Source organism: Anomalospiza imberbis, chromosome 12 (genome assembly GCF_031753505.1).
Source record: "Anomalospiza imberbis isolate Cuckoo-Finch-1a 21T00152 chromosome 12, ASM3175350v1, whole genome shotgun sequence".
In the NCBI taxonomy this organism is placed as follows: domain Eukaryota; kingdom Metazoa; phylum Chordata; class Aves; order Passeriformes; family Viduidae; genus Anomalospiza; species Anomalospiza imberbis.
Genome location: NC_089692.1, coordinates 16,853,391 through 16,865,605, shown reverse-complemented (window position 1 = coordinate 16,865,605; position 12,215 = coordinate 16,853,391). Strand labels below are relative to the sequence as shown.

Here is a 12,215-nt window from a genome sequence, read left to right as displayed (position 1 = left end):
TCTTCCACACAAGAACTTTTTCAAACTGTTAACTCCTCATCTGTGGCAGGGAGTTACTGTGGAGCTGCCACACCTAACGAATGCCATGGCAAATATTTATTTGCATGAAGTAATGCATTTCTGCTCTAGAACCTGGCCTCCTGCATCCTCACAGCGCTGCAGTGCTCTTTATTTAATTCTCCCCAGGTCAAGCCTGTCTCCCCTTCAGTGGATGGAGGTGGAATATCAGAGGAGGCCTCTGGGAAAGGCAAAGAGCACATCAGACTGCACCTGGGGAAGCACCTGAGTTTTAGGCACATCAGGTGCCCCGTAAGTCTGCATGGTTGACTAAAACAAGAATCAAAGTATTTTCCTTGGCTGATGTTCTTCTGTCACCCTCTTTCATGGCAATCCTGTACAGCACCACAGGTATCATCAGGGAAAAGGCTTCTGTGTTATAGATATCTTGTGTGAAACCACACTGGTGGCATGTCCTCACTTCCCAGGGCTTTCTTTTGCATCCACACATTTTAAGGTAGCTTTTGTGCAGAATACTGTTTGTAACAAATACAAAGACTTTTATCTATAATACTGTCGTCTCCTCTTGACATCACATGAAGGCGTGGTCCCAAAAGTTTAGATTATAGTTTGCAAAGATTGATCTAACTTTTTTTCTAGTTTTGATACCAAAAGCCTGATTTTCAAGAACTGTTGAATCATCTCATCTTCTACAGATTTGATTTTGAATTTAGAGACACAGAAAAATCACTCAGGAAAAGTGGGTACTCAAAATTAGAGAGATTCTTTGGGGGGTTAAGGTACCCTTGGATAATTATCTTACTTTAAGTCAATTTCTGAAAAGGGAACAGGACTTAAGTTTTTCAACTTTTCATAAGCTAATCAGCACCAAATGGTGACTTGTTTTGAGAAAGTCTTAACCTTTCTTTTTTTCTACAGTATTTAAAAGCCAAATTCAGCTCAACTTTAAGACTGTTTAGGGAAGTGAATAATTTGTAAAAGTCACTGAGAAGCTTGGAAATAATGCCAAAAAAGGTTAGAGGTCTTTTGTGCAAAATGGTAACACAACCTCTCCTTCTGCATAATTTTGGTCTCATTTGCCACAAAATATATCTGCAATAAAATGAGTTCTTGCGAAGGTGAACAAAAAGTTAAGGAGTCAAAAACCGATTTCCATATGAGCAGAAAAGAGCTAGTAAGATGTCTTGGTTTCTAAAGTAGAGGTTTAATAAGAAATATGCAATCAGTATTTGCACTTAATTAGCAATGTGCTAGAATTTACCAAGCTTTGTGACTAGCTCGAGTTAAAAATGCGATTATTGTAATTAATGTTAATTTTAGAATTTTCCTCTTGTCTATTTAAAGATCCACCTAGCACATTGTTACAATTAGATCTTATCCACTAAATTAGGTGGCAAGCCACGAACATTTACTGGTACAAGTTTGTTCTCCAGGACTATATTGAATTTGTCTTTCAGTGTCTTCTCAACCTCTTCATCTGTAAGGGTTGTGATGTTCACCAGGTCCATGTCCTCTGTGTAGTTGTACTTCATCTCAGTGAGGGTCCATCCAACTAAGGCAAGGACCCCATAGGTGGTTTGGAGACTGCAGATTGACTTCTTCCGAAGGATGTTATCTGGCGACACTTGGAGGTATGCATTTAGCTCCTGGAAGTCATCTATATGCCGTGGCTCGAGAGTAAATCTATATAGTTTTCGAATATTCCCTGGAGTATGAGGGAAGTCATTCTTGCTGTGCTCAGGAATATAATGCTTCCTTTTGACTTTCTCGAAGTACCAGGTGCCGTCATCTTCCATGAAGTGGAAAATGCCAGGAACCTGGGGTTGGTCCTTCCCAGAAATCAGCATCAGTGGCTGCCACATCTGGTAGGCACCACCAAACCCAGCATCTACTATGTAGGACTCTCCCTTGATCACCACCTTCAGCAGGATATGGTTTATCTCAGCAGTGTATCCCTTCTCTGCTGGTTTATAGCTGTTTGCACCAAGAATACAGACGTCATACCCTAATTCTTGCAAGGCCCAGAAGAGGAGATGGGTGGTTTCCAGGCACCATCCACCACGTTTCTTTCTCACAATCTTATTGTAAGTAGCCTGCAAATCCAGTTCGATGGCCTCCCCGCAGTGCATGCTGAGGTTCTCAAAAGGAATGGTCTGGATGTGATGCTGGAAGATGGCTGTCAGGGTTTGCAAGTCTGCATCCTTATGGAGCTTGTTGTAAGATATTCTTCCAAAATACTCCTGAATGTTCATTTTGCCTGTGTGAGCAGAAAAGTAGCCAGTTACTGCTGTGCAGCTGTCTAGGGGTTCACTCCTGTTTCTGTAGCACAGGTTAACCAGCCTGCAAATGTAGTTTGGGCCATTTTATTGAGGATCTAAAAGAATTTTAAGTATTTCTTTAAAAAGAGACAGGGACAGGAGCAGGTGGCAATAATGCTTTCCTTCTCTCAGGGGCTGCCTTCAAACCAGGAGGATGTTTTTCCCATGGGAAGACACAGCACGTGCCATAACAGAATCTATGGCCACAGAGGAGGATCCCACATGACAAATTTTTTTTGAAAATCAAGAAAAAACAGGTTTGCAGAAAAGCTGCCACGCCATACCAGCATAAAAGTCACAGCAAGATCTTACTGTTTCTTTTACTACACCAGATAAGCAATTCTTTCTTTATCCCACAGGTAATTTAACTGGAAGGTTTTGCATTCATGGATTCAGTTAACTGGGATTAACATCTCAGTGTGTCACCATTTCAGACAGGTTTCCGTGTGAAGTAGATCATTGTTTTCTTAATCTCTTAAAATTCCCTGAGGAGTTTAGACAGGGCTTTGACTGTGAAAGGAAGGGACTTCAATTTTTCTAACCTAAGGATCAAAGGAATTGATGTAAAAGTACATACAAGGCAAGTCATAATCTTTTCATTTCTTTGACCATCTTCTACAAACTAAAGGCTTTAGTTTCAGATCAAACTATTGGAAATATTTTCTGGTTTTCTGTCTGTGTCTCTGATCCCCTTTCATTAGCAGAAAGACACTATCATTGGCACTGATTGTGTGGCCAAGATACAAAAGGTTCCCTGTAAGACTTTTAATTCAGTGACTCATCTTCTCTCTGCAAGGATTTCTTTTGCCCTTAGTTTAGATTCAATTTGGCTTTTTTTCCATGCAAGGATATTTATTGTTCAGAACAATTCACAATCTGTTAAGGGCTATGTTAATTTCCAGGAAGTCTGAGGATTTCTTGCTTCCTTCAACTGGTTGAATGTTCCCTGGGAGGATTTTCCAAAAATCCTTTGATGTGGATGAGATGGGACAAACTCCCTTCCACTGAATATTCTCAGCTTTGGTCCAACTGTTTCCCCCCAGCAGTTTGACCCCATGTCCATGCCAAAAGCTTGTGAAAATCTCACCTCACATCCATGGGTGGAAGTGCCCCCACCCGAGCAGATGAGCACATCTAATGGCGTAATCTCTAGACTTTAACCCCAATCTTGATGCCAGCAGCACAACTCACATGACTTGGTTGTACTGTTCCTGATCTGCACTAGTACCAACATTCAGACTGAATAATGCAAACCCACAGGAAAATGTGATAGAGGATCATCCCAATAAGGAAATAAGAAATAAACATTATCACTTCAAAAGGACCCAAAGAGTCTACATGAAAAAAACAGTACTGTCTCTTTGATACTGCATTTTATTATTTTTTGCATCCCCTTTTTAGGACAAGGGCACTCATCTCTGGCAGGATCTCCTTGGAAACACTTGTAGAAAGCCATTTCCTTCCCAACATACAGCACACGTGTTCACTGGCAGGCTCACCCTGTGGTCTTCTGCTTCACTTTTCTTTCTATTCCCACTTTCAGCAATTTTACATAGGAAGGTAGAAACATCTTTACCCCAAGAGAGTGTGGAGCTGAATGTCTGTGACCAGCAGGAGTCCAGAGGAGTGCATCAGCCTGGTGGGTCTGACATGCTTGGAATTTGCCTTCAAGCAAAACAGATCAGCCCCTGCCCTGGGTCAGCAGCAGAAGGCCTGATGCCCCCCTATAACCCATCTCCTGGGTCTGGGCGTCCCCATTACATGGGGAAAGCACAGGATAAAACCAGCTCCCCTCATCCAGCCATGGGGAGCCCCCATAGGGCGCTGCCAATGAGCCTTTGGGAAAATACATTGGGAAATTCCCTGCCCGTGCCTCAGTTTCCCCAGCTGCCCCTTCTCTGACCTCATCAATTTAAAATCTGCTTCAGAGACAGCCTTCTGGTGGCTGACAAAATGTGCTCTGATCTCAATGAATACTTAAAGAGGTTTAAATATAATAAAGCTGCACTACAACATCACTGACATTAGGGAGCACCCATATAAATCAGCGTTTACTCCCTCGCCTCCCTGGAGGCAGATTTTTCCTTGGCACAGCCATTCCTGCTGTGCGAGCCCTGCGGCTGCAGCAGGGAGCAAGCCCTCTCCCGGGGGACACTCTGCATTCCAAAACTGCATTGCCAAATTATCCCGAGCCTCAGTCCGGATCTCAGCCTTGTTTGCTCCTGCCCCTGCAGCAGCTGAGCTTTGCTCAGCGTTCCTGCAGGTTCGAGGGCTGTGGGATTCAGATGTTAGTTCTGCCGGGCTGTTCACATGTCCCTCGGGATCGCTGGGTCCTTGGGTAATTAGGCTGAATATAAGGATCAGTTCTTCTCTGCTAAAAATCAGGAGGGACTTCCAAGGCTGGATCCTCTTGCACATGCCTACGCGGTCTGTTTGAGTCCAAGTTACACTGTGAGTCAATAGCGGCATTTTTCATACATTTTGGCTCAAAATAGAGGGTTAGTTTAACTCTCCAACACTGGATGTTGCACTTGGAAAACACGCTTGCAAAGCTCACTCACCATCAGCCATGGGGTTCCTGTAGTTTGTGCTTTGCTAATACTCCTGCAGTGCTGTGCACAGGGTGTGCAGACTCACAGGGGTGGGCTTTCCCAGAGGGGCTGACCCAAAGCTGCAGCCTGAAGTTAAAGATCAGGCATGCAGAGCTTACCTCGCAGGCAGTCAGCTCTGGCTTTGCACGCTGGGCTGTTCCAAAGTTCCCAGGAAGAGCTGCACTGGCAACTGCTGCTCTTAAAGGTCCAGGCTGCCTTTAGTGCCTGTCAGGGACAGCCTTATCCTCCAGCAGAGCAGACAAAGAGGGGAGAGAGTTTCTTCTTTAATAGTACTTTCTATTCTGATGGTTTTACTGCTTTTTTGTACTGGCATATGTGTGGAAATCCCTGTCATGCAATTTGTTGTGTTAGGTGCTGCACGGAGAGCCTGGAAATGATCCAGTCCCCAAACTGCTTATAATACAGAGGAGATTTTAACCTTCCACATCACTGAATGACAGCTGAAGCCCTCCAGGAGTGCAAAGCATGGGTACCATCACCACCAGCAACTTCTGTAAGTGGTTATAACCTATAAACCCATCCTCAGCCCTGCAGGTCACCCAGGGGCATCAGTGTCTGGGGCACCTTGCTGGGTGCTGCCATGCTAAAGCAGCAAAGCACTCGTGCAAAAACAATGCAGGTTTTACATTGTTGACACTGATGTGCTCTGGATCCCTGTGGGAAGTGACTTATGGTAGAAAGAGAATAACCCAGGACAGGAAGTTGCTGATTTATTGGTGGGGATGGCAGCTGTTGAACTAATCACACCACACCGAGCTATTCCTCGTGGTTGACACCAGCCCTGCCAAGCAACAAGGTCAGATTTGCCAAGTCAAGTAGTTTCCTAAATTCCCCTGGGTTCAAAGAGAAGCCCTGTCCTTCAAAAGGGAAGATGCTGCTCCCAGAGAACTCTGAGCTCCCTGAACCTGCTGTGCCTTTAAGTACTTGCCTCCAAAGTTAGTGATAAGGAAAAAGCAAACAAGTGCAATCTGAAATGAAAGCCTCTTTTATTTTTTTTTTTTCTTTTTTGTCCTTCCAACAGCAAGTTTCACTGCATTGCTCAGCAGTGCACTGTGCCTCTGTGGTGAGCAGGAGGCAGGAGCACTGAGCTGTGCCCTGCAGGGGCAGCACCCGGGCAGGGCAGGGCTGGGCACATGCTCCAGATGAGTCAGCAGAAGGAAAAGTGCCTTTCCCTGTTCCTGCCCTCCACACGCCGCATCTCGGGGCCAATGGACATAACGCCCTATTCTGATCCCAAAGGTCTGGGATTTCATAGCTCTGGACTCATTCCCCAAGCCTATGGACCAGCACAAAGTGCAGGAAACACCCTGACACAGGGAGAGAGGAGTGGGCACAGCCCTTTTCAGGTGTTTCCTGTGTTTGTTCCCACAAAGGATGGACATTCTTGGCTCTGTCTGGATCTTCTCCTGCTCCACAGCTTTGCAAGACCTGCCTGGACTTTTACCTGCATCCCAATGCTTTGTCCCTGCTGTCCTGCTCAGTTGACCTTCTTTAGCTCTCCCACTAATTTGGGGACCACAGAAAAACACAGATTAAAAACAAGCCAGAGCCTGGGACAATTTCTTCTGATCATTTCTGTTGCAGGCTGCTGGTCCACACCCATAAGAAGCCTCTCCTTCTTTTACAGCCACATTTCATTTTCTCACAGGACAGGAGGGCCTCATGTGCTATAAAGAACTATTGCACCCCTGCAGCCAAGCAGATGTGAGTGAATTTGGCTCTGGGAAGACAGGGGTTTCAGGAGCTTCCCGTGTCTCTGAGAAATATGTTCTGAACATGCAGAATAGCAGCTTTTATCAAATCTAAAACTGCTAGTTCTAGAAAGCTGTACATGCTGCATGATGAGGGAAAAAGGTTCAGTGAGTTATTGTCTTTTTAAAAGCCTTAGCTGGAAAATATTAGCATGTACAAATAATCAAGACAACTTCAGTGATTAATGACATTTATTTTTTTACTGTGGGAATACATGCTGTAATTTAAGGGGGGAAAAATATTTGAATAATTCTAGTTCACAGTGCTTGATTTTTTTATTTAATTGTAATTCACTAATATAATTTGCTTAATTTTAAGTACATAGTTGTAATGCTTCCAAGATTTGTACATAAAGGAACACCACGCATCTTCTCAAAGGGCAAAGGGGTCACATTTGAGTAGTTTCTCCTACTAGAAATCTTAGTTGTTGGGTATGTGATTAGGATTCATTATTTCTCCTTATATCAATATAATTAGTATCACTGCAAACACTTCCTCAGTAGAACAGATACGTTTCACAAAAACAATTCTGTGCATGTGTTTGGGTTCAGCTGTAATAATTAATGTGCAATAGCACCCAGAGTAGAGTCTGAGGAGAGGAACGTGTATTCCCAGCAGTCTGCTGCCGAGTGTGAGCAAACAAAATGCTCAGGAGATGCTTTCAGTTCAAAGAAATGCTGCTCTTTGGTTATGTCACTGAGAGAACAGGAGCTGGGCAAAGTCTCAAACAACACAGACTTGTCACTAACATTTCTTATCATCAGTTCTAAGTCATAAAGAACCTTTCCTCAAGTACTCACATGGGGAGGTTGCACAGGTGTGGGATGGCCTGAGTGCCATGGGAGAGGGTGTTGTGGATGTGAGAGCAAAAAGAACAGGCTTATGGCTTTACTGAAGAAACTCAGCACAGGATATCTTTGTGGGTTTTGGCTATTACACTCCCAAAATAATATAGTATTCATTTAAGAGGCAGGAATGATTTTCCCAAGGTGGCAGCATAAGGTAATAAAGACAAAGACATCCAGCTCCATCATTCTGCCCAGCTACACTGGGTGTGTTTAGAAAAGCTTTTAAGAGATGAAAGGAGTAGGGAGTGGGCCGAGTCTGCTTCCCACTAAGCACAAACAGAAGGGTAATGATTTGATTGAGCTAGGCAGAAAGTAGTGGTACCCAACCTAAAAAGAAATGCAGGAATAGTTGTGTAAACCCCTTTGTTTGCCAGATTCAGGATAGTTTGTTGTGCCTTACACTGGCGTAGTTGGAAGGAGAAAGATTAACCTTTGGATGCTAGTCAGAAAGAGAGGGAAGAATTGCCTGTAATGCCACTGAACTGAATTGTAATTCAGGCAGTGAGTTAGAAAAACCTGGGGGTATCGACAGGTACAAATTTCTTGTCAAGTGTTATACTGAATTTCTCCTTCAGTGTTTTCTCTATTTCTTCATCTGCAAGGATTCTGATTTCCACAAGATCCATATTGTCCCTATAATTGTACTTTATCTCAGTGAGTTTCCACCCCACCAGTGCCCGGACCCCATCGACAGTCTGCAGGCTGCAGATGGACTTGGTCACAAAGAGCGAGTCAGGTGCTGTCTGCAGGTGGGCATTGCAGCCCATGAACTCCTCAATGTCTCGTGGCTGGAGGGTAAAGAGATAAATCTGATGGCAAACTTCATTTTCCACATTTGGGGAAATCGAGGTGCTTGGGTTCAGAACCCACTGCTTCCTTTTCACTTTCTCCAAGTACCAGGTCCCATTTTCCTCCTGGAAACGAAAGATCCCAGGAGTCTGAGGCTGATCTGTCCCTGAAATCAGCTCCATTGGCTGCCACAGCTGGTAGGCCCCCCCAAATCCCCCATCCACAATGTAGGATTTGCCATCAAGCTTCACTTGTAGCAGTAGATGATCAATTTCATCTGGATAGGCATCGCGCTCTGGGACATAAACTTTTGCTCCCAGAAGGGTGATGTTGTAGCCAAGAGTTTTCAGGACCCAAGACAGGAGGTAGTTGTTTTCCATGCACCAGCCTCCACGCTTGTTCCTCACCATCTTGTTGTAGATCACTTCCAGGTCCAACTCAATTCTTTCTCCACAGTGGATGCTGAGGTTTTCATAAGGGACAGCTTGGATGTGGTGCTGGAATATATCTGACAAGGTAGCCAGGTCTGGCTTATTGTGGGAGCCCTGGTAAGAAATTCTGGCAAAATAGTCTTTGATGTCCATGCTGCCTCTGAGAGAAGGGTGGGAGAAAATAATAGGCTGTGTCAGAAGAGGTGGAAGGCTCTTCCCCATCCCTTATAATGGGGTGCTCAGAAGAGGAGCAGGATTTGACTAATATCTGTATCAAAGGCAGCTGAGTAATAGTGCTGAGAGAAGCCAATGGGATGCTGCTGATGAGCACAAATGTTATTTTTATTTGCCTCTTTTACAGCTGTGACGAGAGGCTCCAGCTGTGCTTAGCACATTTCAGCAGAGTTCCTGCCCAGCAAAGCTACAAATCTCTGTAGGAAGGAACAAAAGCAGCAGCAGCAGCGATCTTTACCTGCTAGAAGTTATAGGAACTGAGACTCTCCAGATCTGAACTGCTTTGCTCGTGGTTTGACTCAGCACAGCAGGAGGAGAAAGCAAACCCTCCCACTCTTGCAGTGTGATCCAGAGCCTCTTCTGCAACCAGATCCGTCCTGCCATGGTGTTTCATTCATTATTTAGGCAGCCAGGCACAAGCTGGTCTCACCTGCTCCTGCTCTCTGTGCCAGCGGTAGCAGATGTGACCTGGAGTGCAGAAGGGTTTTTTAGGGCAGAAAAGGCTCTGGGAGGGTTTTTGCTGCATCTGCTGTGAGCTGCCTCCCCACAGCACAGCTCAGCTCCCCAGTCCTGCTAATCACAGCCCTTCTCCAGCAACAGGAGGAAATCAAGCTTTGGGCCTAAACCACAAGGTTCAGAGGCCTCACATTTTCTGAGGTCATCTTTTGGGATGCAGTTGCTCCTTCTGTTCATGGTCTTCCCACTGGGGAGTGGCTGCCCATGGGTGAAGGAGCAGACATTGCCCTCCTCTGGGATGGCAGAGGGCTCAGTGCAAGGCTATTTCACAAACACAGGGGTGGAAAGCAGCTTGAGGCTCCCCAGCCCTTGATGGAAGGAATGGGAATTTTGATGGAGCCAAGTACTTTTGTTGTTTCTCCCCAGGCACTGCTAAATTTCAGACATCTGTAAATATGGAGCAATGTTCTTCCCATTATTGACCCAAGGGGTCCAAAAATGCTCTCAAGTTCCTGTATGCAACTCCCAAAGTAAAATCAAAAGAAAAATATCCAACTCTTCAACAGGATTATATTCCCAATCTGATGAAAAATGGCAAACCCAAAATTGTATGGGGATTTTGGGAAGGTACATTTAGTACATAAACAAAACAGAGAAAATGAAAAATGCCCATTTGGTGTAATATCCTGGCAGAAGCAGAGGATGCCATGATCTGAGTCCCCACATAACTTTTAGGATAGAGGCTTTGCAGAACTCTGACTATTGATCATGGGCACCGCTTGTCTCAACATCCGAGCAGGCCTGAGTGATCCACGATGGGGTTAAGAGCATCAGAGTCAGGAGCTGCTCTTTGTTCAGCTTTTGGCTATTCCCAGGATTTCCACAGAACTACAGTTCTATTCATTTCTGAAAACTTGGCACAAGCTTTGTTCTTGTTGTGTGAATTTTAAACCAGCATCTCAGTTAATCCAGTTTTTCCTTTTTTCCCTTCCTTTCCCTCTGCCACAGCAAGCAGAACATGTGCAGTAACTTTTTACTTACGGGGAAAATGTTGGTGTGGGTTTGTCTGTCTGTCAATCTCTTGAGGGTGCTTACAGGGCTGTTTTTATGGGGGTTGCTGAAATGAGGCAGATGGCACAAATGCCCAACTTGCTTGAGGCTCACAACTGAGTAAATAAAGCAGCTGAGTAAATCCACAACACCGAGCAGCTGAGCTCCCTGCTCTGCCCTTACACCAGTTCTGCTGTGTTTTGTCCCCAGACAGATTTAACTTCCCGCTTAGAGAGCACTCAGCTACGAAGATCCAGGGGTTAAGAAAAAGGCTTACCTGGAAAACCAGTTCCAGTGCCAGAGTGCCTTCGGGGCTCGGGAGTGTTCTAGGCTAAAGCAAGTAAGCTAGTGCCATAGCTGGCTGTCCTATACTTAGCACAGACAGGGCTGGAGGACTGCTCTCCAGCTGCTCTTCCGGGGAATGTCCTTTCCCCTGAACTTGCTTTCACCCGCCTCTGTCACACTGCAAATGCAAAAAAAAAAAAAAAAAAAAAAACCAGAAAAGATAACCCGGAAGGGTGGTGCATGAGAGCTGGAGTGCGCCAGCAAAGCCAGCCACAGGGTGTTACAGATACATGTTACAATATTGGCATTTTGCAAATATTAAATGGATTTTATATGTGTGGTGTTAAAGTAACTTTGCTACAAAGATACAGTTTTTATTTCTGATGTTAATTAAGTTTAGAATGTAGTAGTGAAATAGCTGATGTAAGTATGCTTTTGTTAAAATGCCTGCTTGGATGGGATAGCATCCAATGAACATATGATGAGGGCACCTGCTTCAGATATGCTAACTATCAGCACTCACCATCTGAAGACAGTGTGGCCCAAAGCCCAAAAAGTGGAGGTGATAATAGGAACAGACTAAAACCACAGCCATGGAATACGCATGCTCTAAAAGGAGAGCTCAAAGAGGAGCCATGATAAACAGTTCTTGGAACACAAACTAGTTTGGGGGAAAAGCTTACTATGCATAATTTTTAATGAATATGTAGCAGGCCAATGCAATAGAGTGGTATATAAAGGGTGTTTCCAAACTAGCCGGTGTGCTCTTGGCCATAATAACCTTTGCTCTGTGGTCTTTGTCTCCTATTCTCCTTTATTGAAATTTTAAATTTTTACAGGAGAGCGAAACATGTTTTTCACAAGTGTAAACCTGGCTGCTGTTAGAGCAGAGGCTGCTCCACATTTTCACTTGTTTGATGCTGTCTGCAGGGGCCTGCTCAGGCTGTCACCAAAACGTTTTTGTTTCAGTTGCTTGCTGCATGTGCTGCATGTGCTCAGGTGATGTCATTTTTTACTCCCACTCATTAGATTATTGTTTGCTTGGAAACGTGGGGCAGGAAAGCTTGCATGCACTCAGTCCTAGAAGGTTTTTGCACTGTTTCTGAAGAACAGCAAGATTTCAGCACAGCAACCTGCACCTGCAGCCTGCTTAGCCCAGTCTGCAGCACAGGAACTTCAGTGCTGCCTTTGCTTCCTTTGCTCTGTGTGATTTCCATGTGGTTTTCATTACAGCAAATGTCATAGAATGTAAGAAAGCACTGGGCCAGCAGTGTGTCTCCTTTGGTCTTTGCCCACAGGAATCACCTGCAGATGTTGTTGATGGTGAAGATGCTCTTGGCACAGTCATGGCTACAAAGTATTAACACATAGGGAGCTTCATCCTCTCAGAGTATTTCATATTGCTTTTGTGTCTCCCAATTT

General features: G+C 44.6%; 2 protein-coding genes across 5 annotated transcripts; both read right to left on the bottom strand.

The window, feature by feature from the left end:
- Positions 1–45: 45 nt before the first annotated feature.
- LOC137481392 (arylamine N-acetyltransferase, liver isozyme-like) lies at positions 46–10,931 on the bottom strand. Of its 3 annotated transcripts, none has more exons than XM_068203123.1 (2): positions 10,786–10,931; positions 46–2,275 (listed from the first exon to the last, which is right to left on the bottom strand). In XM_068203123.1, exon 2 carries the CDS (start codon positions 2,268–2,270, stop codon positions 1,386–1,388), a length of 885 nt encoding a protein of 294 aa, XP_068059224.1. In that variant the 5' UTR covers positions 2,271–2,275; positions 10,786–10,931; the 3' UTR covers positions 46–1,385. The 3 variants fall into 3 exon arrangements, with proteins under 3 accessions (XP_068059224.1, XP_068059225.1, XP_068059223.1); XM_068203124.1 differs by lacking the exon at positions 10,786–10,931 and adding an exon at positions 5,047–5,393; XM_068203122.1 differs by lacking the exon at positions 10,786–10,931 and adding an exon at positions 4,898–5,051 and having other exon boundaries at positions 47–2,275.
- LOC137481391 (arylamine N-acetyltransferase, pineal gland isozyme NAT-3-like) lies at positions 6,967–10,935 on the bottom strand. Of its 2 annotated transcripts, none has more exons than XM_068203119.1 (2): positions 10,786–10,935; positions 6,967–8,928 (listed from the first exon to the last, which is right to left on the bottom strand). In XM_068203119.1, exon 2 carries the CDS (start codon positions 8,919–8,921, stop codon positions 8,055–8,057), a length of 867 nt encoding a protein of 288 aa, XP_068059220.1. In that variant the 5' UTR covers positions 8,922–8,928; positions 10,786–10,935; the 3' UTR covers positions 6,967–8,054. The 2 variants fall into 2 exon arrangements, with proteins under 2 accessions (XP_068059220.1, XP_068059221.1); XM_068203120.1 differs by lacking the exon at positions 10,786–10,935 and adding an exon at positions 10,500–10,757.
- Positions 10,936–12,215: the final 1,280 nt, after the last annotated feature.